The sequence below is a fragment of the Oryctolagus cuniculus genome, chromosome 4 (assembly GCF_964237555.1).
Source record: "Oryctolagus cuniculus chromosome 4, mOryCun1.1, whole genome shotgun sequence".
Lineage (NCBI taxonomy): Eukaryota > Metazoa > Chordata > Mammalia > Lagomorpha > Leporidae > Oryctolagus > Oryctolagus cuniculus.
In genome coordinates, this window is record NC_091435.1 from 175,884,017 (window position 1) to 175,911,417 (window position 27,401).

The following is a 27,401-nucleotide window of genomic DNA, read 5'->3' on the forward strand; positions in this document are numbered from 1 at the left end:
TGGATCCCGCGTGGATGTGTCAGGAGACAGCACGCGTCCAACTTCTGGTTTAAAAAGCTGGACTCAAACCATAGTCCAGTCTATAGATACAGACTTGCTGCAGGATCTTTGGCAGCTTATCCGACTTTTCTGGGCCTCCGTTCTCTTTCTATAAGGTGGGTATGATAAAGCACGGGCGGTCCAGCAGATCAGCAAGAGGCTACCGACTTGAGTGCTGCACACATCATGAGGGCCAGATGCCAAGACATTCTGCTCCCGCCACTGGTGGCCAGACTCCCAGAGAGGCCATTTCTCTCCAGGAACCACAAGGAGAGTCCTGGGTGCAGCATAGATCTCTGCCTTCTCTTTTAAACCTGGCCTGTACTTTGCTGGAACAACCCATGAAATGGCAATGTTATTTCTGCATTGCACAGCTCAACTTTCCAGTCATTAGTAAGCTCTATTCCACTAGAGAGAAAAAACTAAAACCCTCCATCCTGTATTTGAGAAATGCTATTATTTTCCCAATTAGGTCCTAATGAGTTGCTGGCCAGGCCACCCCCTGTGGCCCCCCAACCATGGTCGGTAAAAGGGCTGAGCTCTGGTGTGGTCCCGTCTCCCTCCCAGGGATAGGGTCTTGCCTGCCCACCCCTCTGCCTTCCAGGAGCCGCAGGCCCCTCCTGCCCACCCTCTCTTTCTCCTCCCTGAGCAAGCTAGGGGGTGGCAACCCCCCCAGGACACAGCATCAGCCCAGCAGCTCAGTTATGGAGCAAGGCCCCTGACCCGTGAGGATCTGCACTTGCCCTAGAGTGTCTGTGAACTCCAAGGAAGTGCAAGGTTAAATAGCAAGTACACTACAGGACAGGCCGAGAGGGATGGTGGGAGGAAGGAAAGGACAATGCTTTGTGCTTTAGTGCCTTCAACGCACTTCTCTTCCTGTGTTTAAGCAAGGGGTCCTGTGCCTTCATCTCGCACTGGGACCCTCAAGTTGGGCAGCTGGTGTGGACAGGGTTCACTGTTAGGAAGTTTTTTGCAATTCCAAGCCTCTGCCCAGCCTGGCTGATTTACAACAGCCTGGGCCTCTCTGCTAAGCTGCGAAAACAGACAGAAAAGCTCCCGGGTGCTGGCCAGAGGCCGAGGAGGCCCCAGCTCCTGCCCACGTCTCCGGGAGACGGGGGCTGCTGCCCAGCCCTCGCTGTGAGCCCCAGGCTGATGTTCAGCTCTGCCGGCCACACCAGGCTAAACACAGCACGGAATGGGGCGGACTCCCCACCTCAGAGCTGCGGATGAAAGAAAGTGGGAGGAGGAGGGGCAGCCGCAGAGACCACCGGGACGACGCGCAGTAGTGGGCTCCACAGGAGGAAGCAGCAGCTTGCACCTCTGGGGCCAGGGCTGCCAGTTGGAGGAGAGGGAAGATAGAATCATGGAAAGGCAAGAAGGTCGGAGGTGAAGACGGCCTGACACGGGTCCTGCAGTGAACTCCACTCCGTGCCCCTCACAGAGGAGTCTGTACTCTGGGGACCGCCTGTAGGGGAAAACTGCTGGAGCCTCCGGCAGTCCCATCAGCGGCAGTTTCCCTCCCACAGAACCCGAGCCCTAGGTGGTTTTTTTAAAGAAACAAGGGTCTGGCGTTGTGGCATAATGGGTAAGAACCAGCACCTGCGAACAGTGGGCCACAGTGGTTTGCCACGGCACATAGTAGGTGTTAACAAATGCTTGGGCAGTGAGGGCCAGACAGGCGCAGGTTTCAAATTGGAACCCAGAAGCTGGGCTGAAGCTAGGGCTGACTTCTCTAAGAGTCCAGGCCAGAGCGCCGGCTGGAAACCCCCACAGCTGACATCGCTGAGCCACAGTGGCTCTCTACAGCCGGAAGGGAGGAGCGGGGAGGCTGGCTATGCGTTGATGGGGAACACGGCAGGATGCAAGCCCCTCTCTGTGCTCTGCTGAAACAGAGCAGAGTGGGAGCCAGACTCTGGGAGCTCAGAGAAGGGAGCGGGCACAGGTGCCCGGGGTGAGAGGGTTGGGTGGTTGGAGGCAGCGGGCAGGAGCAGGCTTGCTCCAGGCTACATAGTCCTTGCTCTACCTTAAACACAACAGGCAGTACTCAACAAAACCAGCAGCAGCTAATCCTGGTTGGGGGAGATACGGCGGCCCCTGCCAGGTCCGGGACAGAGAAGCCTTCAGAGCTAAGGGAAGTGAGAGGCACCTCCTACCAGCACATCCTGGAGGGACAGAAAAGACACAGTCCACAACCTCCTCAGAAACCAAAGTCCCACAGAACCGGCGTCCGCCTGTCAGAGCAGCAGAGCAGGCCTGTAGAAACAGCGCACGGGAGAGCAGCGGGGCAGGCCTGCTGACGGGCTCGCCCTCCGGAAGCGCCGGTTAGAACAATCCACGCGGCCGGCCCATGTGGAGGACAAATGCCGCTCTCCACCGGGGCTTACTGAAACGATGGCTGAGCCCAGCAGAATGTTCTAGAGGCCCCGGCACACCCCCAGAGGTTTATGCTGACCCACCAAAGCTGAGGACGCAGTTTGAGCGGCTGAAACCGCGTGCAGTGTGCGGCGTTGTCTGGCTGCAGAGAGGCGCATTTCGCTGGCTGGGAACAGCTAACGAGCAGATGCACCGCTCAGCAGAGAAGTTGTTTCAGCTGTTAGCAGGAGGGAATGAATAGCAGTGCAAACACCACACCCAGCAGGCCCGCGATTGGCACAGCGCTTGTGATTTTTACTTATTCGCTCAGGGGCCAATGAAGAGCCGAGGAAATAAGCCTCGGGTGAGACAGTGTGGGGAGGGGACGGAAGTTCCAAGGCCCTCCCTTTCAGCAGCTGCTGGGCCAACTTGTACAGAAGACGGCTCCGGGCTGAAGCTCACTGCCCTTGGCAGCCAGCCGCCGCCAGCCCCCTCCCGGTCCAGCTTCGTCCCCCCTCCCCAGCCCCGCCTCCTGGCCCCTCTTCCAGGTACCACCCAGTAGGCCTCCCCACATCATCCTATCCCTTCACTGCCAGCCAGGAGGAGAGGGCTCTTCTAGAGATTAATTTCTTATTACTCACTGGCTGAGGAAGCCCAGGCTTGTCATCCAAGGTGGTGGTGCCCTGGGCTGTCTCAGGTGTCCAGCCTAACCCTGGGCTGTCTCTCGAGTTCCCTGCTTTGGGCTCTGGGCTGTCTCGGGTGTCCAGCCTAACCCTGGGCTGTCTCGCGAGTTCCCTGCTTTGGGCTCTGGGCCAGCTCTAATGAGCTCTGCTGGGAAATGCATCGCCCATGGTGCTTTGCAGCAGCAGGCAGCTAGGGAGAGAGCCCGCCTCGGGCAAAGCCCTCACTCCCAGGCCAGGAACCACCTCCAGGCGTAGCCTTAGGAGGGGCCCTGAGTTCCTGGGTGCAGCTGGCCCCAGCCCAGCCGCCTTGGAGTTGGTGCAGGCACTCAGGGTGGGGGTGGGGGTTCTGCAGGCTCGCCCACTGTGTTCTCTGACAGAAGCATGGACTTCAGCGTGGACAGCAGGCCTGAGAGGCCCCTCGCGTTTGTGTGGCACCTGCAAGAACAACGGGAACTTCCAGTAATGTTTCTGGAGCAGGAACAGCACTGAGTTGGTCCTGGTTGGAATAGGATTCGAGGAGGAGCTTGCTCTCTGTGCACATCTCAGTGTCCTCACCTCTAAAGCGGATGACCCACCCACTGTGTCAGCGGAGGCTGGCCCCCCGGGAGTACGGGGCCGTAAGCTCTGGCCACGGGCGCACAGGACCACACACTGAGTGTCTGCACCAGCACTTGGCCTTCTCATCGTTCTGGAAGTAGAGCTACAAGTCCAAGGTGTCAGCAGGATTATTCCTTCCTCTTCTTTTTCAAAGACTTGTTTTATTTATTTGAAGGACAGAGTTACAGAGAGAGAGAGAGACAGGAATCTTCCATCTGTTGGTTCACTCCCCAAATGGCTGCAATGGCTGGGGCTGGGTCAGACCGAAGCCAGGAACCAGGAGCTTCTTCTGGGTCTCCCGTGAAGCTGCAGGGGCCCAAGCACTTGCGCCGTCTTCTGTTGCTTTCCCAGGCCACAGTGGAGAGCTGGATTGGAATCGAAGCAGCCGAGACTCGAATGAGCACACAGTGAGATGCCGCAGGTGCTGGCATTACCCGCTACGCCACAGCGCAGGCCCTGGGACTGTTTCTCCTGAGGCCTCTCTCCTTGGCTTGTAGATGGTCATCACCCACCCATGTCTTCACATGGCCATCCCTCTGTGCCTCAGAGTCCAAATGTCCTCCCAAGGACACCACTCATATTGGGTCAAAGTCCACCTTTGTGGCCTGTTTCTAACTTCAGTACTGCTGTATAGACCCTGTCCCTAAATACAGTCGCCTTCTGAGCTACTGTGGACATCAGCATACGGAGTTAGCCCCTCACACCCGCTTAGGGTGAAGAAACTGAGTCGAACAGAGAGTAAGCTCCTCCTTGAATTCCTATTCCAACCAGGACCAACTCAGTGCTGTTCCTGCTCAGAAACATTGCCGGAAGCTTCCCGTTGTTCTCATTTGTAAAACCTGAGCTAAGCCTGACCTAGATCCTGGGGGGATGAGTCCACGAGCTACTTCGAGTGCACCTGGCTTGATAAGGTAGGACGCAGGCCAGCTGTCCATGAGGAGTCTAAGCTCTGGGAGACACCATCTTGGTCTCCCCTCCTCTGCTGTTTTGAATCTGGAAGGAGCTGTCAGAGAGGGTGGCTGATCCTTACCCAAGCACAGCGCTTACGCGAACTCGCCGCTGCACCCAGGGCACAGGAGGCTGGCACCGTCAGATCTCGCCTGGGACGTTCGCGGCTTTGCTGCCGGGGAAGGTGAAGCCTTGCTTGGGATTCTGATGCTCAGAAAGCGTGCTGAGTGGTTGGCCCTTGAGGCAGAAGGTCTTCACCTCAGGTGAGTTCAGGGACTCCTCACGGCATGTGGCTTCAGATCTGCCAAGCCCCTCCCCCACAGGAGGGGAGCTGCGTGGGTGAGAGAGACCCACCAAAAGCAACTTCCATATTCCCAAGAGTGGCCAGGCTAGGGTCCTTCCAGGGCTGGTAAGCTCCCACCACCACCTCGGGGCCACCTGCAGGGCTAAGAGTTTGTTATAGAGTGCAGCAGACCTTGCTGAGTGGCGGGGGTCCCCAGTGCCAGCCCTCATGGGTCTTGGGGCTGGGGTGAGGCATGGACCTATGAAAGCCAGCCAGCCAGAATGAGAGCATTCTTACAGGCGAGTAAAGTTTGAGTAGCTGCTGTGGCCATGGCCACACGTAGGGGAGCCCGCGATGTCCCAGGGAGGAAGCAGGGTTGACAGGTGTGGGCTTGTGCTGAGGGACTGGGGAAGCTTCAGGAACTGAGGGCTTGTTTTGCATTTGATGCTGTCAGCAAGAAAGGCCATCTGGTGATCGGTGATCTTGATACTGCATGTGCACTGGCCAGTTTCTGTGTTGTGATAGAAGACCTGAGGCAGCGTAACCTCATAGAGAAAAGGTTTATTTAGCTCACTGTTTTGGAGGTGCAAGTCCAAGATTGGTGGTCCTGTCAGTTTGGCATTTGCCGAAGGCAGTGGATGGTGATGGCAGAAGAATCCCATTCATCAAGCTCCTACCCTCTAATTACCGGTAAATGATGCTGCTGCACTCAAAGCCCTCTGGGAAACTGGAAGTCAAATCCTATTCAATCCCCAGCACATATTTACCCAAGACATGGAGAGGACGGAGCAGCAGAGAGCCACTCACCCTGGTGTGAACTGAGCCGCTGATGTGCTTTGTGGTCGGGTGTGTCCTACTGTGTGTCCTGCTGTGGCTGTGGTGTGCCTTTGTCTCCGTCTCTTGCCTCTTTGGTCACAGTGTGATCCTGTCTGATTACTGCTGGTTCCCATCAACGTGCACCCCCTCCAGGTGAGACTCCTGGGGCCTGGCCGCTGCTTGCCAATTGTGGGGCTTGATTTTACATCCTTACACAGAACCAGGCTTCCTTCACCTCCTTTGCAGAGGTGGGAGGACTCTGGAGACAGAACTGATGTGTTCCGGCCTCTTGCCGCAGATGAACCTACACAGGAACCTGGAGGCCGGGGGCCGAGGGGTCAGCTCTGGGCTGGATGACTCCAGCAGGCAGAGCTCACTCCATGTCTCCCAAACGCTAAGCAGCAGCCATTGCTGGGCCCGGGCTCCTCCCTTCCCTCTATTCTCTTCCCTTCCCTCCTACTGTGTGGGCAGCCGCACCACAAGCGCCAAGTGAAGGTAGGGCAGAGCCAAGTCCAGGTTCTGCTTAATCCTCACCAGAAGAGAGGCCCTGGCCAAGGAACCAACCCTCCTAAGATTTAGTTTCCTGATCCGTAAAATGTCGGGCTGCTTTGAGGCTGCTGGGAGATGATGCCTGGGAACTGGAAAGATAGTTCAGGAAGAGAGGAATTTCTCTTATTTTGGTCACTGTTGTTTCTCTAGGATGGCACCTGGCACATGGTAGTTGCACAGTGATATCAGTTAACGAATGGAAGCGCCCAGCAAGGCTGTCAGTTGAGAGGTATCTATAGTAGTGTCCTAGGGTTTCTGTGCCAAAAAGCCACAGCCGGGTGACTTACAGCACCAGACACGTATTCTCTCTCGGTGTCAGCAGGACTTGCTGCCCCTGCAGGCTCTCAGGGAGAATTCAGCCCTCACCCTGTCCCAGCTCCCAGCGATGGCTGCTGAACTGCGCACCTCACCTTTCACCGCCACAGATGCCTCATTTCTCCCAGCCTCAGGAGGACACCGGTCATGCCCAAGTAAGGCCCACCCTAGAGGCCTCATCGGACCTTGACTGCATCTGCAGAGACCCCTAATAAGGTTTCCTAATAAGGTCATGTTCGTGGGCACTAGGGCTAGGACCTCAACCTAGCTCTCTGCTGTGCATGGTTCAGCCCGTGGTGGTAGCTTTTCTTTTTCCCACATTATGGTCGCGCTCTCCAACCTCCAGTTCTCTTTCCCCACTTCTTTTGCACTTGATCAGGTTGCACGCCCTACCAGTGGCAGTGAGCTTGAGGTTCAGGAAGGGAAGCCATGATACCAGGAGCCCACAAGAGACAAGAACACTCTTCACCACGCAGACGCAGGGAGCGCCACCAGCTGACTGTGGGGCCTCGCTGAGCCCGGTGTTCACAGCTGCCGAGGCAGGCCTTGGAGCTCACTGCCGTCTCCACGCTCACAGCACTGGGCCGGCTTCCCTCCCACGGCTGCTTCCACTGACATGACGGGGTCTGGAACAGGCAGACTCCCACTGTCCTCAGCTCTGGCTGCAAGCTGTGTGCCTGACAAGAGTCCTCTTCCCTCTGAGGCACTCGCTTAGAGGCCAGAGGGCAGAGCTTGGCTGCCTGGGACTGGCGTGTTTGGTCCTTGTCGGCCACCTCCTGAGGGTCAGGTGGCGGTAGTTTCGCTAACCCATCACCCTGCCAGAAGATATCCAGTAGCTGCTGAATGACAGTGAAGTGAGACATGGAGACGTGGGGGATTATGTAGAGAAAGAAGAGCCCACATCTGGTTCAAGTTCACAAAACTCAGATTAGATTAAGCAGTGAACTTGCACAGTGCTTGACCTTTCCCTGTCTCAGCCACCCCACTACCACAGAGCAAGTCACGCACAGCTGTGATTCTGGCCCCACTAACTATACCGAGAGTTCTCAGGAGCACGGTGTGGTCTGATCATTTCTGAACCTAACACAGGGGGAGGTACAGAGAAAGCACGGGGGCAGGCAGAAGGGGCAGGGAACTGACAGCAGATTGCACTGGCAAGTGGTACAAGCTGGAGTCCAGCAGAGCTGAGTTCACTCTGGCTTTGCCACGGACTGACCTGGGACGGGGGGAAACTCCCAGTCTTGAGGTTCTGACCCGCAAAATGATGTCATGCACTCCGAGCGTTGTGGGAGCCCAGTCCGATGATTCACACAGAGCACTTAGCACCGTGTCTGGTCTTGGCAAGCACTCCATAAACTGGCTAGTCACTGGTGTCATGGTTGGTACTAGTTAAAAGAGTAACCACCTGGAATGCTTAGCCCCCTCCTGCCGCCATCTGTCAGTCAGCGAGACGGAGTTAGTGTTGCACATTGGCACTCTGGGACGAGCTGCAGGTGTGCGGGGACCATCCCACTCTGTGGCCTCCAGGCCGAGTCAGAGGTGCCAGGGCCCCTTTGAAGATGGGGGGCGGGAGTGGGGGTGGGAACCAAGGACGCTAAATCTGTCTCAGTCCTCTGGGCAGATGGTGCCACCTGCTGGATGCTCCAGGAATTGTCTGGCACACCTGGTCACCCAGTACAAAATGGAGGTCCCACCTTGATTCTGGGAGGCCAGCCAAGCAAATTCATGTAGCCCTGCAGTTGCTCCTTAGTGTCAGAGTGTTCATGGCCACTTCTGGTTTCCGAGGGTTTGTAAGCTACAACATTTCACTCTGTCCTGGGTCTTCCAATGTGTTGCCCAGCAGGCCTGTCCTTCGTCTCTTCTGCTGCTCTTTGTGACAGATGAGCCCCCTCTCCTTCCTTTTCTCCTCCAGTTGCAATTTGCGTTGCTTTGGGGTTTTGGTCAGAGGTTCAGTTTGGAGTGAGGGTCCCGAGTTCTAGTCTCGGTTCACCAACTGCTTTGCCCAGGTCTCTCCAACCTTCTGCTTCTGCATCCAAAAAAGAGGAAGGTTACTACACCTGCCATTGTGGCCCCAACCAGTTTGAAGCTTAAAGGAGAATAACATGGAGGGGGAAAAAGCTCTGTCAAGGTCAGTGATTTGGCTACCACTCCCGGGCTGGTGTCTGTGGGTAGAGCCACATGTGGACATAGCATCTATGTGATGGTGGCCTGTGTTGTCCCTGCCCCTTCCTCACCTGCTGCCCCAACAGTGTTCAAATTGTCATGGCCACTACCATGGTTTGACAGGGGATTCAGTTGTATTCTCTCCACTCGCCAGGCATTGGATGTGGTTCAGTTTTGCACCAAGCACTATGGGAGTTCAAATATTAAGAAGCCGGAATTCTCAGATTTCAGGACTCAAAGCTCTAGGAGCACTGATGTGTAGAAAAATCTGCTCACTGGTTCAGCCCTGGTGAGTGCCTGCTCTGAGCCTGCACAGTGCTGGGTATGTGATGGATGCTGGCTGGACTAGGGCTCTTCACAACGTTTATGGAAAATTCTTTATGAAAAAGCAGTGCAGGGATTTCCATTTCCTTTTTTGCACCAAAAGATACTTACCTTTTAATTAAATTTTTCTACTAACTTTTAGAAGTACGAGCCCACGGCTAAAAGAAAAGACTCGGGAGGTATGGTGATAAAGGTAACTTGGGTGGAGAATCTCTCCCAGATCCCTCCCAGCTCATTCAGGGGAAGTAGCTGCTGTCTCCTGACCCCAGATGCAAGCCTGAAGGACCCCACGATTTTTCTGCTCCCTGGTAACTTGGGTGGAGAATCTCTCCCAGATCCCTCCCAGCTCATTCAGGGGAAGTAGCTGCTGTCTCCTGACCCCAGATGCAAGCCTGAAGGACCCCATGATTTTTCTGCTCCCTGGTAGGTAGCAAACGCTCCATGCTCGCTTGGCTCTGTAAGTAGGGTATCCAGTCAACGCGTCCGTGCCATGTCAGCCCTCGCAGCACTGGGACTGAAGGCCCTCTTCCTCTCTCTCTTGCTGCCCTCCCCACTCCCACTCCCCGGGTGCTGCTGTGAAGTCTAAGCAGGAAGAAGGAGACAGAAGAGAGGGCAGGGAAGTCCATCTTTGGCGTCAGAGTCCAGGTCTGGCTGATGTTTCTCCCTTGGGGATGCTTCTCGGACTTCTTCTGAGACCCCCCTGTTGGACCACCTGCCAGCACAGACCCTTTGTTCCCCTACCTGCATATGGCCTACCAGCTTCTGCCCCGGCAGGGTGTCCCCAAGGCTGTGCCGTCACCACTGCAGGCTGTTCATGTGAGTACCCAGCACGGGTGTGAATTTGGGCACTAGATGAGCTGGGCGGGCTCAGCTGTGGCAGTCGGACACTGTTACACACACAGGACTGCGACTCACCTCACAGTCCAGGAGATGAGTTTCCTCAGCCGCATTCTCTCAACAGGGAGACTGGGATCAGCGAGCAGTGGCCACGTGACCAAGACAGGCCTGTGCTCCCTTTGTGTGACTCCACACCTCACATTGGATAGTGTTCTTCTCTGTGCTGGGGTTCTCCAGAGGGACAGAGTCGGCGGCGTGTGTACATAGAGATTTATTTTGGGGTTTCAACTCACATGATAAAGGGGTCAGCAGGCTGGAGACCTGGGGTAGAACTGGTGCTGCAGTTCGGTCTGAAGGCCTTCTTCCTACTGAATTCCACTTTCCCCGGGAACCTCGGGCCTTGAGCATCTTGCAACTGACAGAAGGGACCCACACACATTGTGGAAGACAATGCACTTGACTCAAAGTGCACTGACTAAACAGTAATCTCACCCAGACCCTCCAAAGAGACATCCAGAATAATGTTTGTCCAGGGATCTGGTTGTCACGGGGCAGCCTGACCGATAATGAGAGCAGCCACCAGGCTCTCTCCCGCCGGTTGCTTTCTCCACCATTGCATTTTTAGGCTTCTCTGAGCTGCAGAATGCAGCATGGCACTGCTAGGTCCGCTCGGGTGTGAGTTTTTCTGTTGCTGAGTGTAGGTTGCCCCCAGTTTTCTCTGTCCCACCGTGAAGGGGGCGTAAACTCTCTCATTTCCATCCAAGCTATAGATGGGCCAGGCCCCCCAGGCACCTGTTGCCATGAGGTTCTCCTGGAACACAGTCGTTCCCATTGGTCTCCAGTGTTTCACACCACAAGGGCCGAGGTGTGTCGTCACAGCAAGGACGTAGAACCGCAGTGCAATAGGTCACCACTCGGGCATTGAAGAAACTGCTGCAAGTTGACGTGGAGGCGCAGAATGGCTGTGCCTTGCCCACACAAATTTACCTCCCAGAAACTCCGTGAGAGCTCGTTCCCACCACTCCCACCTCCCATGGTACTGTCACCCTTTCAAAGGCTTACCAGTTGGACGCTTGTGAATTGGTTTCTCATGGCCGCACATATTTATAAGTACATCCCTGATTCATTCATTTGACAAGTATCTGTTCCTGTATTACTATGGACCTGCTGCCATCAGCTTCAGGCTGCCCCAACTTACAAGAGAAGAAACTGCTCTATTTAAGCTTAGACTCACAGTTAGACGTGGTGATGACACACGTGGCTGACGATGGTTCTGTGAGCCTCCCTTGAGAGGGTGGCACCAGACAGCAGGCCTGGCCCTGCAGGAACCAGCAGAGTATGTCCCATCCTGCAAGGGGTGAGTGCCATCGCTTCTTCTCCCACAGGGGGCCTTGGCCCTTCCCGGTTGTCCGGGTTCCCTAGGGCCTTCCTTCCTGAGGGCTGGCCCCAGGACTGGCTGGCAGTAGTCATCCGGTAAACACTGGCATGAATGAACAGAAAAGGTGGCCGTGGTGGGGGCAACTCCCCACCCTTCCCTGTCCTGTCTGGGGGGGTCAGTTTCTCAGACCACCCCAGGAAGTGCGGGTCTGTGTTCCGGCCTGGGACGACAGCAGGTCTGGAGACAGCTGCTGCTGGAAAGACGATGTTCCCCCCAGTTCCCACCAGGAGAGGCTAGGCCACACCATGCAGGGCCGCGTGGGGCGGCTGCAGGCCGGTCAGGAGGCAGAAGGAGTGAGGGGAGGTGTGGGTCAAAGCCTGCCCTGTGGTATTCCGTGGAAGGAGCAGTGAGGCAAGTGAGCTTCCGAGCTGGCCAAGGCGTGGTTTCTGCTATGTCTGGGCTGCGGGGGTGGCCCTGCATTGCTTGCCACCTGGGCCTGGGGGTGTGCGGATGCAGGCACTGCTCCTGGGGGAGAGCCTCATGGAGGGGCAGGCTGGGGCGTGGACTCAGGCTTGCTGGCGGGCATGTCGAGGGTATCACCAGCAGTGGTTCCCGGGCCCCAAGAATTGGCTGAACCAGAGGAAGGGCAGGCCCTGTTGGCCATGAGGCCCAGACCCCAGAGCTTGCGGAATAAAGATGACGCGGTCAGTCGGAGGGCTCTGGCTATGGGAGGCCTCCCTGGGGCTGGTTTTGGCCCCTCTGACCTGCTTTACACGGTGGCCCTCCACACGCGGGACCCCTTTCCCTGTCTTGGGACATCCGGCGGCTGCTTTACACGTGGTTGTTTGGGGCCGAGGTGCCCAGCGATGCCCCTGGGATAAGGTCCACCCTTGCGTTGATTGGATGCTGGGTCCCAGCAGGATCGATCATGGGCTCTGAAAGCAGTGTGATGGACAGGGTTGCTTCCAAAGTGTTTCAGACTTAGTGCCACACAGGGACAGACTTGGGTCCTTCAGAATGCCCACTGTGGCAGACTCTCATTGGGAAAATGACCACGTGGCCGGCCTTGTGGCACAGGAGGTTAAGATGCCGGCATCCCATATGAGCACTAGTTTGAGTCCAGGCTGCTCTTCTTCCAATCCAGTTTTCCTGGTGTAATGGCTCTCACGTGGCAGAGAACAGGATGGAGTTCCAGGCTCTTGGCTTTGGTCTGGTCCAGCCCTGGCCATTGTGCCCATCTGAGGAGTGAACTACTGGCTGGAAGATATCTCTCTCTCTCCCCTGACACCTTCCTCTCTCCATCTGTCTCTGTAACTCTTTCAAATAAATAAAATACACCTAAAGAAATAGGAAAGATAACTAAACAATGACTAAAAATGAGTTATAGGGCTTCGGAAGGGGCCTATGTAGTTGAGGTTTTCCATCTTGGTACAGGTTACTTTAATCTGTTTGTTTCTGCCTTTTTTCCCCCAAATATTTATTTATTTGAAAGAGTATTACAGAGAGGTAGAGAGAGAAAGAAGGAGAGAGAAGGTCTTCCATCCACTGGTTCACTCCCCATTTGGCTGCAATGGCTGGAGCTGCACCAATCTGAAGCCAGGAGCTTTTTCCAGATCTCCCACATGGGTGCCGGGGCCCAAGGACCTGAGCCATCTTGTACTGCTTCCCCAGACCATAGCAAAGAGTTGGATCAGAAACGGAGCAGCCGAGACTCGAACCGGCACCCATGTGGGATGCTGGTACTGCAGGTAGTGGCTTTACTTGCTACGCCACAGCACCGGCCCCATGTTTCTGCTTTTAAAACTTGGATCCCAGGTGGCGGACAGAAGGTAGACAGCCAGAGCAAGGCTGGGGCATGGGTGGGATGCAGTTCTAGAGAAGGGAAAGAGGGCTGCGGATGCAGCCTGCCCCTTCCTGCTGCGTGCGTGAGCGCCCGGTGCTGACATCCTTCCTGCCAGGCCTGCGCCCGCGTGGAGTGTGTGCTCTGCCTCGCCTGGCAGCAGCAGCACTGCCTGTGAGATCTCTAAGGTTTTCCCAGTTCACTGGGGGCTGCATGGAAGGAAGAGGATGCAGGGGCAATCCATGGAGGTGCCGGGCAGGAAGATGCAGGAGGCGTGAAGGTGAAGCCAGGTGAGGGGCCGGCTTCTGGGGGTCCTTGCTTCTCAGCGACTTCTGCGTTCTCTGGTTTGCAGCCAGGAGCTGCCTCTGGGGCTACTTGTGCGCTGCCCGGCAGGTAGGGAGGCTCTGTCCAGATCCTGGCCTGGGGGGTCCTTCAGCATGAGCCTTGGGGGATGCTGCAGGCTGCTTGCTGTCATGGTGTTTATTCCAGCCTTGAAGAGGCTCATCAGCACCCTGACTTGCTGGAGAACAGTTTGCTGGCCCTGCCTCCCTAGCTCCTTCTCAGAAGGGGATCCTAAGGTACACCGACAGTCTCCACCCGAGAGCCTGGTGCTGTTCTCCGGCAGTGACCTTCGGCATAGCAGAGCCAATGTCCTCGCTGGGGTTAGTGGTCCCTTGTCCTCCCCAGCTGTGAAAGAGGCCAGTTGGGCAGCAAGAAGGAGGCTGGGACCTTGGCTGAGGGCTACACGGGGTGAAGACAGGATGGTGGCCTGGAGGCCAGAAGTAAAGCTTGGAGTCTACTGGGGGCAGGCAACGTCCTCCACTCTAGGAAAACCTTCAGGAAATCTGGCCCAGGGCTGCAGATGGGAAAGGAAGAGAGAAGGGAAGTTGGAGTTGCCTACCACCAACACACGCACCCAGCCAGGTGCTAGGTTCTAATGCCTGGTGGGCGTGGACTGTTCCACATTGCAGGAGCTGTGTGAGCGGGTTGCTAAACATGGCCATTGTGAAAAATCAAAGGGGGTCAACTTGTCATTAAACAGATTGTCATTAAACATTAAACAAAGGCAATGAATCTCAAATCCCGTGGATCACAAGCCCTAGTCCCCTACTCAGTGTCTCACCCTGACTTAGGTGTGCTCCCGAGTCACCACGCCCAAATGTCTGCATGCTGGAAGCACCGTAGGAGGCCGTGCCTCTCTGCATTCCCCGCCAGCGTGGCGGTAACTGCCGGTGGCCAGGGCTGAGAGGGTTTACCCCAGGGAAGTCGGCAAACTCTCTCAGTCAGAGCTTTTTCTTCACGGACCGCTGATTGTTCGTGGCACAGGCGTCCAGAGACCATCATGGGCTGGTTGTAGGGGAGCTGGAGAGAAGCGGACAGGCTTAAGGTGCGTTTGGGGAATGGAACGGTTTCAGGTCATGGAGTAGCCGTAAGAGCGCAGGGAGACTCCTGAGCTACTCCAGGCCCACTCCTCCTTCCTGGTCAGCCCTGCGTCTGAGCTCCACCCCTCTGCTGTGACCGCCCCACATTCAGGGCGAACGCTTTGTGCACAGGGGTCCTGCTTTCACGGTCTCGGTCCTCACTCCTCCACTCGCCAGCTTGGGCCAGTTGCTCAGAGTGACTGAAAAATCGGGTTTCCTCGTCCCTGCCAGGGTAGTTGTGAGAATCGGACGAGGCAGTGTGCATAAAGCACCCAGCAGATCACCTGGCGGAGGGAGCAGTCCGCGGGTGGCAGCTGTCGCTGTTATTGTTGTCTTTGTGCACAGCGTAAGTTCACTGAATGTCAAGTGGATTTGAGGGGTCTCTACAGTCTGGCGCTGTTCCTGCTCTACTTTTTCTGAATGCACAGGCAGTTGAATGAAGGTTTCTACCCCGTGGCTTGATGTATATCTTTCTTCCTTTTGAAAAGACCTGGTCACATGTGCTCTTTCCCCTCCTGCTGCTCTCCTCACTGTGGACATGGTAAGTAAAATGAATGGGGCAGTGGTCACCGATGAGGGATTTGACGAGCACGGTGCTTGAAAAAGGTGAAGACAGGCGGCACTTTAAAGAATGCCATTTGGGCCCAAGAGTGAGATGAATGTTTTACTTGAGATAAAGACGTTGGTGTGCTAGCAGCTAGAGCTGCAGGCTTGGGGAGGAGGTGGGCGAGGCGGGACTCCAGGGAAATTAAACTCGGAGCAGTGGCAAGATGCAAGATGCCCTTGAATTTCAGGCAGAGGAGGGAAGAGCTGCATGACTTCAGCAATAAGTGGAGAGGAAGGAACAATCTGGCCTAGCACCCGGGCCGTGCAGCTCTTACCGAGGTGGCCAAGAAGTCCAGCTAGGAAGCCCAGCAAAGGCGCTCTGCCCTTGTCTTGTCCACCTGCTGCATCTGTCGCAGAACGTGGGCCTTGCTCTCAACTTCCAAGACCCCTTTCTCTTGCTCGTCCTCCTGTTCTCCAGCCACTCTGTCTCACTCTTCTCCCCTTCATTAGGTCTCCTCGCTTATCTGATCTCCAAACATTAGAGTCTCCTGGGACTGGGTCTTGGGGCCTCTTTTAATCCCCATATGATCTGGTCTGCTCACCCTGACTTAAACGCCGCTGTGGTGCTAATGACTTCCACATGGACAGCTCTAGCTCAGGAGTTTCCTCACAGCCCCAGGCTTGACGTGCCTCACGAGGAAATCTAGAATCCCCTCCATTTCAGTAGACATCTCCAGCAGCGGCTCAGACACCAGGGAGTCATGTGACCTCTCCCTTTTGTGCCTCTCCTGCTTCTAATCCAAGCGTGAGTCTGGTCCAGTCTACCCCTACGATGTTTCCTCCGTCTCTCCCAACGTCACCGTATTGGGAGTCACCATCCTGCTCCCCTGGACCAAGGCAACATCCTCCCTTCTCTGCTCTTCCCTCCCCGTAATGACGCATTCTGCATCTTGCTTCCGGAGCGATCTTCTTAAACTCAGAAGATGATGTCACTCTGAGTAGGTTAACTCCTCCCTCTTTAGAGGTGTCTCTTATACTTGGAACAAAGCTCAGACTCCCCACAGTGGCTTTCAAGGCTTTCAAAGCCCTGCACGCGTGTCTCATTGCTCATACGCCTCCAACTGTGCTGTCCCTGGCACTCAGAACCACCCAGCCTCCCTGCTGCCCCTGGGCTGCAGCACTGCCAGCCTGCCTCTCTGCCTGCGCCATGCCTCTCCTCTTCTTTGCAGGGGCGGAGCCCTCTGACCTGAAGGAGGGCTTCCCTTCATCCTGCACCTCTCCTCCTTAGCTCTCTTTACGACAGTTGTTACAGCTTGTGGTTATTATCAGTTTTTACTTGTTGGTTTATTAGTTGTTTTCTTTGAATCTGTCACCAGAATGCAAACTCTCTGAGGTCATGCATTTCTGATTTCAAGAGACGACTTTTTTCTGCCACTTATTGTGCCATGTGGGACAGCAGGCGTCAGGTAATGAATAGGTCCAGCAGTGGAGAACCACAGCAGGGAGGACCTGGTCCCCACTCAGGGAGCACCCCGGTTCCCACCGGGTCCCAGCTGGGAAGCACCTTGAAGACCTCCCTTTCCTTCATCAGCCAAGTTGAGGAACTGCAAGTTCCCCCATGGGTGCTCCAAACCCACCCCCGCTCCATTGTCCAGCTTTGTTGGAGCCCTGCTCATCTTCTTTTCTGGTGTGAATTAATGGCCACTACCTGGGGGTGAAAAATCAGAAGCCCAAGCACAGGGAATTTGGCTTGTGTCTGCGAGAGGACGCAGGGGAATACCACTGGGTCTGCAAGGAGGAGGAGGTGCACCTGAGGGCTGAGGTTGGGTTTCACTCTGGAAGCCCAGAGCAATGGACAGTGCTGAGTCTGTGGTGCAAATAAACCTTGACATCAGCATCAGGCTGCGCACCAGCAGAAAGAATGCCACTGTAGAAGGGGTCACCCTGGGCAGGGTGAGAGGACAGAACTAGAGGGTGGTTTCTATGGGGTCTATGAGATAGCTTTTTTGTGCGTGCCAAGACATTTTGAAATCCATGAACTTTTGATGACCCCTTGTGCATAGAGTTTACTTTTTTAATTCCATTTTCCATGGCTATTTCCAAGTACCCTTGTAATTGCCTTTGTTGGGCAATGGGGACACCTTAGTCCACAGGAGCTGCCCTCTGTCATGACAAGGACAAAGTTCCTCAGGCCCCACTTTGCCTGGAAGCTTCTCTGTCCCTCCAAGTTCTGGTCTGGGCCCACCTGGCGACTCCACCTGCAGCTACTGTGGAAGCATGAGGGCTGGCTCTGGACAGTGAGTGCCGATGGCGTACACAGAAGACATTGAGCCGGCGCTGCATATTTATAACAAAGCCCTGAGCCAGGGTATAAGAGAAGTTGTTTGCTTTGAGCTAATTTTCTTAAGGCTTAATTTTCTCTGATTGCTCTGACAGAATCAAGATATCTGACCATGGGGTTCTCTGGACAGCCAACTGACCTTCCCCCCAGCTCTGCATCTCGGTCTCTCGGTCTGGGTCTCTCTGAGCATCATCTCTATCATCTATCTATAATCCATGTGTCTAATCTTTGATTTCCAACTGGTGTGTTCTTACTAAGAGGCGTATTTGGAATCTGAATTAGGAGGTAGGTTCCTAAATGAACCCCACTGTGTCCCCTGCCCTATGAACTCCTTAGCCTGGCATGGGAGGCCTCTCATTATTTGGGCCTTGCCCTTCACTCCAGTTTTATTCCATCCTCTTTCTCTGCCATGCACTGAATTCTTTTTTTTTCCTGTTTTAAAAATATTTTTGTGTATTTATTTGAAAGAGTTACACAGAGAAAGGTGGGAGAGAGCGAGGAGAGAGCGAGGAGGGAGGCAGGGAGAGAGAGAGAGAGAGAGAGAGAGAGAGAGAGAGATTTTCCATCCACTAGTTCCCCAAATGGCCACAATGCCTGGGGCTGGGTCAGGCCAAAGCCAGGAGACAGGAATTCCATCCAGGCCTTCCACATGGGTGCAGGGACCCAAGCACTTGGGCCACCTTCCTCTGTCTTCCCAGGTACATTAGCAGGGAGCTGGTGGAAGTGGAGCAGCCAGTACAGGAACCAGCAGGGGATATTGTGAGATGATTAAATCAATGCTCATGCAACATCATATCAGGGAAATGTAAATCAGAGCCGCAGTGAGCTACCACCTCACACCTGTTGGCAGGACTTTTACCAAAACGACAAAAGGTAACAGGTGTTGGCCAGGTGCGGGGAAGGGGGAACCCTGTATACTGTTGGGAGGAATGTAAATTAAAACAGCCATCAGGAAAATTAGCATGGAGACTGACGTTGTGGTGCAGTAGGTTAAGCTACTGCCCGCAGTGCTGGCATCCCATACTGAAAAGCTAATTTGAGTCCTGGCTCCTCTTCTGATCCAGCTTCCTGCTAATGCACCTGGGAAAGCAGTGAAAGATGGCCCAGTGCTTGGGCCCCTGCCACCCATGTGGGAGATTAAGATGGAGATCCTGGCTCCTGTATTTGGCTGTGGCCCAGCTGTGAACATTGCAGACGTTTGGAGAGTGAACCAGCAGATGAAACATTCTTTCTCTCTTTCACTCTGCCTTTCAAATATATAAATCCTTAATAAAGATAAAAGCCTTTTGGCTCTCTGAGCACCACCATGGCAGTTGGCAAGGACAGATGCCTTACAAAAGGTGGCAAAAAGGGTACCAAGAAAAAAATGGTTGATCCATTTTCTAGGAAATATTTGCATGATGTGAAAGCACCTGCTATGTTCAATATAAGCAATATTGGAAAAACACCAGTCACAAGGATTCAAGGACCCAAAATTACATCTGCTGGTCTCAAGGGTCGCATTCTCAAAGGTGGTATTTTCAAAGTGAGTCTTGCTGACCTGCAGAGCGACGAAGTTGCAGTTAGAAAATGCAAGCTGGTTATGAGGTTGTTCACGGCAAAAACTGCCTAACTTTCACGACGTGGGTCCTACCCGTGACAAAATACATTTCATGATCAAAAAGTGGCCGACCGTGATTGAAGCTCGTGTTGAAGTCAAGACAACAGATGGTTGTTTGCTTCCATTCTGTGTTGATTTTACTTAAAAATGCAACAATCGAATACGGAAGACTTTCTAGGCCCAGCACCAACAGGTCCACCAAATCTGGAAGAAGATGATGGAAAGCATGACATGGAGGTACAAAAAAAAAAAAAAAAAAAAAAAAATGGCTTAAAAGGAGTGGTCAATAAATTGATTCCAGACAGCACTGGGAAAGATATAGACCAGGCTTGCCCATCTGTTTATCTTCTCCATGATGTCTTTGTTAGAAAAGTAAAAATGCTGAAGAAGCCCGAGTTTGAATGGGGAAAACTCACGGGACTTCCTGGTAATGGTGTAGTCCTGGAAAAGCCACTGGGGCTGAGCAGGAGCTAAAGTAGAGCGAGACGACGGGTACAAAGCACCAGTTTAAGAATGTGCTTAAGGGTTAGACTTTAATGGTGACAAATAAAACTTCCTACTGGTGATGGAAAAGAAAATGCATGCAGGTTGAGGAGAGAGACCCCTAATTCCTACCTGTGGGGGGCCCTGGAGGACTTGGGAGAGCCAAGTTTGAGCCCACTGTTCAAGGTCCCAGGAGACCCTGGGACCTATTCACATGCTGTCTAACACAGCAGCCACTTCCCACATGGCGCTACTTCTGTGTGAACTGTCACAGTGAAAGAAGGTTACATTTGCAGCTTGCAGTCCCCCTCACTACATTCTGGGTGCTCAGGAGCCCGTGTGGCCTTCGGGGTGGACAGTACATTACAGAACATTTCCACCCCACAGAACCTTCTTCACACTCCTTTAGAGATTTCATCAGCCTTTCAAAGGCACCCATGGCCAGGAAATGCTCAGAGCTACTACTTACAGTCAGCGAAAATCCATGTAAGGAGCCAGAACTCTTCCCTGGAGAGCAGTAAATGCCTCACGGTGACAGCAGCCGCGAACAGTCTGCCTTTGAATAATCCCTTCGCTCCAAAAACCTAACTCTCAGAACTCTTGAAAGATATCAAGATTTATGCCTTATATATTTATTTGAAAGTCAGGGTTACAGAGAGAGGAAGAGGAGGATGATGAGGGGAGAGAGAGAGAGAGAGAGTGAATGAGAATGAGAATGAATTGATCTTCTATCCGTTGGCTCACTCTCCAAATGGCTGCAGCAGCCTGGGCTGGCACAGGCTGAAGCCAGGAACCTGGAGCTTCTACTGAGGCTCCTGTGAGGGTCAGGGGCCCAGTGACTTAGGCCATCCTCCACTGCTTTCCTAGGCACATTTGTAGGGAGCTGGATTGGAAGTGGAGCTGTCAGGTCTCTAACCAGTGCCCATATGGGTTGCTGGCATTGCAGGTGGCGGCTTTACCTGCTATCTCACAACACTAGCCTCATCATACCTTCTTTTTACCACCTACTCCTCGCATGTCCTCCCCCCCACAAAGGAACCTTTTATTTAAGGAATACAAACTTCATATATTTCATAAGTACAACTTTAGGGATATATTTTTCCCACTATACCCACCCTCCCACCCACATTCCCACCACTCTTCCTCCCTCTCTTATTCCCAGTCTTATTTTTCGCTAAGATCTATTTTCAATTAATTTCAACACAGATTAACTCTATAGTCAGTAAAGAGTTCAACAATTTGTATGAAAAAAAAAAAAAAACTGTTCCTCAACAGTCGAGACAATGGCTGTTCAGAGTCATTGCATCTCAGAGTTAATTTTGCTTTTTTTTTTTTTTTTTGAGAATCTTTATTAACTTTAAAGAAGCACCCACGGGTGATACATCTTTTGTGAGCACTTGGACATCACTATAACTTTTGAGACGTAAGAATATCCTCCACTTAATACATTAAAAGAAAGTAAGTCTTTCAGAACAAATTTTACCATTAATTAAAGAAGTACCTAAGAAAACAAGCAATGGGACTGGACAGTTAGGCATAATTAAAACTTATGGGACCTAAGAATATCCTCCACTTAATACACAAAAACGAAATAAATCTTTGAGAACAAATTTTTTTTTTTCTTTTTTTTTTTTTTTTTAGGCAGAGTGGACAGTGAGAGAGAGAGACAGAGAGAGAAAGGTCTTCCTTTTGCCGCTGGTTCACCCTCCAATGGCCGCCGCTGCAGCCGGCGCACCGCGCTGATCCTGGCAGGAGCCAGGAGCCAGGTGCTTTTCCTGGTCTCCCATGGGGTGCAGGGCCCAAGCACCTGGGCCATCCTCCACTGCACTCCCTGGCCATAGCAGAGAGCTGGCCTGGAAGAGGGGCAACCGGGACAGAATCCGGCGCCCCGACCGGGACTAGAACCCGGTGTGCCAGCGCCGCAAGGTGGAGGATTAGCCTATTGAGCCACGGCGCCGGCTGAGAACAAATTTTATAGTTAACTCTCTTAAAACAACTCTCTGAGGACAGAGGTCCTGCATGGGAAGTTAGTGCACAGTGACTCCTGTGTTGATTTAACAATTAACACTCTTATGTGTGACGTCAGTGATCACCTGAGGCTCTTGACGTGAGCTGCCTAGCCTATGGAAGCCTTTTGAATCCACCAACTCGACAAGGCCACAAGCAAAGTGGAAGTTCTCTCCTCCCTTCAGAGAAAGTACCTCCTTTGATGGCCCTTTCTTTCCGCTGGGATCTCACTCACAGATGTCCTTCATGTAGGTCGTTTTTTGCCGCAGTGTCTTGGTTTTCCATGCCTGAAATGCTCTTGTGGGCTTTTCAGCCAGACCAGAATGCTTTAAGGGCTGATTCTGAGGTGATTGTCATTCTGAGTCCCACTTTTTGGAGAGGGACACTTAGGTCAAGGTGCTTTAAGTTCCCCAGAGCCTCTGTGCCAACGCCAGCCCCGGTGGTGAGCGGCCTTGTGTCCTCTGCTGTGTGTCGTTCCAGGTGGGTGAGGCCGTCCTGGAGAATGCCCGGCTCATGCTGCAGACAGAGACCATCCAGGCCGGCGCCGATGACTTCAAAGAGAGGTAATGCTGGGCAGCAGGAGACAGGCCCCCGTGCCTGGGTTCTGGGTAGCACACTGGTGCTCGCCCGCGTCTGCCCCCTGCACCCCCAGTGTTGCGGGAGCCTGGGGCTTGATAACAGTGGCTCTGGGAGAGTCTAGAGCTGTCACTCTCCAGCTCACACCCCTCTTGCAGACACTAACCAGGCCTAGGGCAAGGATTTTATCTGGTTTAGAGCAAAGGTTCCCAGCCTCTGGGGTATGTATGCAACCACTAAATGGGGCCTTCCAGAAAACAGGTGGCTATGCCCACCTTCAGTTTCTCATTCCAAAGGTTGGGAGGGTGCTCTCAATGTACATTCCTAACAGCCATGCCGATCCTGCCGGTCCACCATAGGACGCATTGGCAATCACTACTGTACAAAGATAACTTCTCCATCCTGGCCGGGTGCTGAGAAAAGCCAGCATGCTCACCTCACAGCCTCGCAGTCAGTCAGAGGAGCAGGGACCGCGCTTGAGGGGAACTGATTTTTCCTTTTTTTATTTGAAAGGCAGAGTTACGGTGAGAGGCTCAGGAAGAGGCAGAGGTGTGTGTGGGGGGGCGGGGGGTGGGATGGGGAGAGAGAGAAAAAAAGTTCTTCCATTTGTTGGTGCATTCCAGGGCTGGGCCAGGGTAAAGCCACGAGCCACAAGCCAGGAGCTGCTTCCACATGTGGGTGCAGGAGTCCGAGTACTTGGACCATCTTCCTCTGTTTTCCCAGGCACAGTAGCAGGGAGCTGGGTCAGAAGTGAAGCAGCTGGGACTTCAACCGGTGCCACTGCAGGTGGCAGCTTAACCTGCTATGCCATGATGCTGGCCCTGGCTTTTTTTTTTTTAAGAGTTATTCATTTATTTGTTTGTCAGAGTTATATATAGAGAGGGAGACAGATCTACCCACTGGTTTACTGCCCAAATGGCCTCAATGGTCAGGAGCTTCATCCTGGCCTCCCATGTGAGTGGAAGGGGCCCAAACCCTTGAGACACCTTCTGCTGCTTTTCCCAAGCCATTAGCAAGGAGCTGGATTGGAAGTGGAGCAGCTGGGACATGAGCCAGTGCCCATAAGGGATACTGTCATTTTAGGTGGCAGCTTTACCCACTACACCACAGCACTGCTCCCAGAGAGCCACTCATTTGTCTAAGAGTATTTCCTACCTGTGTGTGTGTGTGTGTGCGTGCTGCCCAGTGGTATAAGGATAAGCATTTTATTTTTAAGTGACATTTATTTTTATCTTTACATTCTATTTGTAACCCACAAGGCTGCTTTTCCACTGTAGTAATACTATTTTATAGTAGCAATTTAAAATTTATTTGATACAAAGAGCTGTTATATTTTAATATTCATATTTAAAGTAGATCCATTTCTAGAAAAACATGAATAGTGATGACAGAGATATGCATCTAGAGCAGAGTTGTAAAGATGAGTGGCATTTGGGAAACCCTGCCCTGATGGAAAAGTAAAACAAGGGTGGATGAGCACAGTGACTCTGAGGGCAACGGTATCCTGGGTACTGGGCACGTGGCTGAGTGATGGGATTGCTACTCCTGAACTGGCAAAAATGAAAGAGGAAAAGCATGTGGTTGGGAGTCTCAGGGCAAGATCATGATCCCATTTCCATTCTTATCCTTGAAGACAAACCTACAAGATTCAGTTTTCCTTCTGTTCAGTGGATCTCCAATGATGGCCACCCTGGAGTCAAGGAGACTTCCCCCCAGCTGGGAGCTGCCCAGCACTGGGCAAGATCATGGATGCACACAGAGGCACAGCCCTCATGCTGACCACCGAAAGCCTTTGTGTGATGAAAGATAGATGCCTGCAGATGCAGAGCCATTCACACTGAATTTAAGGTGGAATTTGACCAAGTCTGAAATTAAGGTAGAATGTGACGAAGTTCCATTCACCCATTTATTCACTGGTGCATTTATTCATTTATGCACACATCATCCACTCAACAGTGGAATGCAACTCCCTTAAAGCAGGTGCTTGATCTCTTGGTCCCCATTAAAATACCAGCACCTATAACAGTGCCCAGCCAGGATACATGCTCTGCAGATATCTGTTAAATGAGTGAATAAACAAACTCAACAAATGTTTGGGGCAAGGACCCTTACCAGGTGCTGGGAACAAAGTGACTTGGTTGTGATTCCAGACCTCACAGAGCTCAGTGTAGTGGGAAAGTCAGAGGAGTCACCAGACAACGGGATTAGAATGGCCATGCCATCGCTGTGATGAGCACATGTTGGGACATTCTACCTGGACAAGGAGAGGTGACAAAAGAGGCGATGGCCAATGTGGGTCCTAAAGCCCATGTTGGAGTTGCCCAGGCAAATGAAGGAGGTGCGACCGAGGGGCAGGAGGGTGTGGGAAAGCATAGCACACGAGTGGATTGCCAGGTGCTGTCACAGCCAGGGCATACAGAGAGAGCAAAGGAGAGACAACCAATGAGGCTTGAAAACCATAGAGAGGCCCTGCCCTGCAAGACCTTGGCAGCCACACCAAGGAGCTTGGGAATGACCCGAGAGCAGAGCAGACCGCAGCAGGGGTTTGCGCGCTGGCTCCCCATGACCTGGTATTGGCCTGAAAGGCAGCTTTGCATCGGTGCAGAGGAGAGGCAGAGCGGAGGAGTGCAGGCACTGGCTGAGGAAGGCAGGGTGTGTGCTGGGAGGCAGCACAGGGAAAGTGAGGTGAGGTCAGGTTACTGAGGAGCTGGAGGGCCACACTCATGGCTTCTGAGTGGAAGAGTGATGGTGTGGATAAGGATGGTCACTCATGGGCAGGACTGTAGGTCTGCGAACACAACCGGGATGGCGTTATAGTCAGGGCACAAGGTGATTTGGGCTGACTTAACTTACCAAAGGAGATCAGCAGGATTTAACAGTTATCTACATGTGCAACCTGGAATGAGAAGGCAAAGAAAGATCAGGCTTTGGACCTGGCTTATTGAAAAGACTTGTCATTGTGTTTACTAGAAAGGAAAATTGGGCAGGGAAAGCGGGGTTAAAACCCAGGGGTAGATAATGAGTCTGGCTTTGAGCGAGCTGGATTGAGCTGCTGATGGAGCAACCAGACAGCAACTGTGGGATGAAGCTGGGCCATAGTGACCTGCAAGTGAGGACAAGACAGTTGTGAGTGTTACAGACCCAGAGGTGCTGGCTGAAGACTTCAAAACGTGGAGGAGAAGGGAAGGAGGACAGCGAGACAGAGTGGGAAGCTTGAGAACAGCCGTGGAGTCGCTCAGAATATTTCAGACCCTTACGGGATTCGCCACAATCAGTCTGGAGGGGACTCAAGAGCTCCCATAATGCGGGGGGGGAGGGGGGGGGGAGAGGAAGGGGCGGGCTCCCTGGAGGGGTGAACAAAACAGAACTCCAGAGGCACGTGGGGCACTCTTCCAGCTCAGGTCAGTGGAGACCCAGCCCACTGACTGGGGGCTGGGGCGTTGGTTTAGCTGAAGGGGTGGGATTAGTTCCCTGAAAGATGAAGTGTTTACATAATCTCCATGAAGAAGGCATTTAGGTAGAAAGTCTCATGCTACATCCTTACAAACCAGAGATTTTGAAAAGCAGGATTGAGATGGCTCCGAGAAGACAAACTCAGACATGTGGGGGGTGTGTGTATGTGGTATATCCACACGTCGTGTGTGTGTGTGTGTATGTAGTATATCCACACGTCATGTGGGGTGTGTGTATGTGGTATATCCACACGTCATGTGGGGTGTGTGTATGTGGTATATCCACACGTCATGTGGGGGGTGTGTGTATGTGGTATATCCACACGTCATGTGGGGGGTGTGTATGTGGTATATCCACACGTCATGTGGGGGGTGTGTGTATGTGGTATATCCACACGTCATGTGGGGTGTGTGTATGTGGTATATCCACACGTCATGTGGGGGGTGTGTATGTGGTATATCCACACGTCATGTGGGGTATGTGTGTGTATGTGGTATATCCACACGTCATGTGGGGGGTGTGTGTATGTGGTATATCCACACGTCATGTGGGGTGTGTGTGTATGTGGTATATCCACACGTCATGTGGGGTGTGTGTGTATGTGGTATATCCACACGTCATGTGGGGGGTGTGTGTATGTAGTATATCCACACGTCATGTGGGGGGTGTGTATGTGGTATATCCACACGTCATGTGGGGGGTGTGTGTATGTGGTATATCCACACGTCATGTGGGGTGTGTGTATGTGGTATATCCACACGTCATGTGGGGGGTGTGTATGTGGTATATCCACACGTCATGTGGGGGGTGTGTGTATGTGGTATATCCACACGTCATGTGGGGGGTGTGTATGTGGTATATCCACACGTCATGTGGGGGGTGTGTGTATGTGGTATATCCACACGTCATGTGGGGGGTGTGTGTATGTGGTATATCCACACGTCATGTGGGGTGTGTGTATGTGGTATATCCACACGTCATGTGGGGGGTGTGTATGTGGTATATCCACACGTCATGTGGGGGGTGTGTGTATGTGGTATATCCACACGTCATGTGGGGGGTGTGTATGTGGTATATCCACACGTCATGTGGGGTGTGTGTATGTGGTATATCCACACATCATGTGGGGGGTGTGTATGTGGTATATCCACACGTCATGTGGGGGGTGTGTGTATGTGGTATATCCACACGTCATGTGGGGTGTGTGTATGTGGTATATCCACACGTCATGTGGGGGGTGTGTATGTGGTATATCCACACGTGCTTGCATAATTTGTGAAGCTTAAAGAGTCCGGACATTTCATTAAATTCTGGTTTCCTGTTTCTCCGGAGAGAACTGGCACCCTGCTACAGCCCCTTCCCACAGGCAGTCACGGGGTAGAGCTGGGCAGTCGGCCCCCTTTAGGTGACACACGAACTCTCCCATGTGCTTGAGTCCCACCTCGTCTGGGGCCCGACCTCACCCGGGTCCCTCTTCGCGCTCCACTGGGCCGGCGGCAGGCAGCCTTTGGCGCTGCAGCCACTGTCCTGACGCTTCACGTATTAGAAGAGGACACATCCCTCAGGCGAGGATGCCCAGTCTGATACTCAGCAGGTTGCTAGAGAGTCTGCAGGTGGGGAGACAACTGGGGGCGGCCATGAACAGATACTGGATCTCATGGCGCAGGACCCCATGAGGCTGGCTTGTTGGAAGCGGGGTGTGTTGCTTTTATTCTAGTAAGTCAGCAAGTACCAGTTGCACCGAGGGTACTCTCAGAGCCGTTGGAACAGTGATTTTTCATTCACTGTGTAGTTATCACATCATTGGCTTGTTGGTAGCATTTATGATCTCATTTTTTGGGGGTACCCAG

At 53.2% G+C, this 27,401-nt stretch overlaps 1 protein-coding gene and 1 pseudogene across 1 annotated transcript in view; both read left to right on the forward strand.

The window, feature by feature from the left end:
* The window catches only part of BFSP2 (beaded filament structural protein 2), a 50,350-nt gene that overhangs the window by 1,863 nt on the left and 21,086 nt on the right, over positions 1-27,401 (forward strand). Inside the window, 1 exon segment of the mRNA NM_001099963.1 lies at positions 22,003-22,085. Within this exon segment, the coding sequence (NP_001093433.1) occupies positions 22,003-22,085 (83 nt within the window).
* On the forward strand, positions 18,739-19,543 carry LOC100348188 (small ribosomal subunit protein eS1-like; annotated as a pseudogene).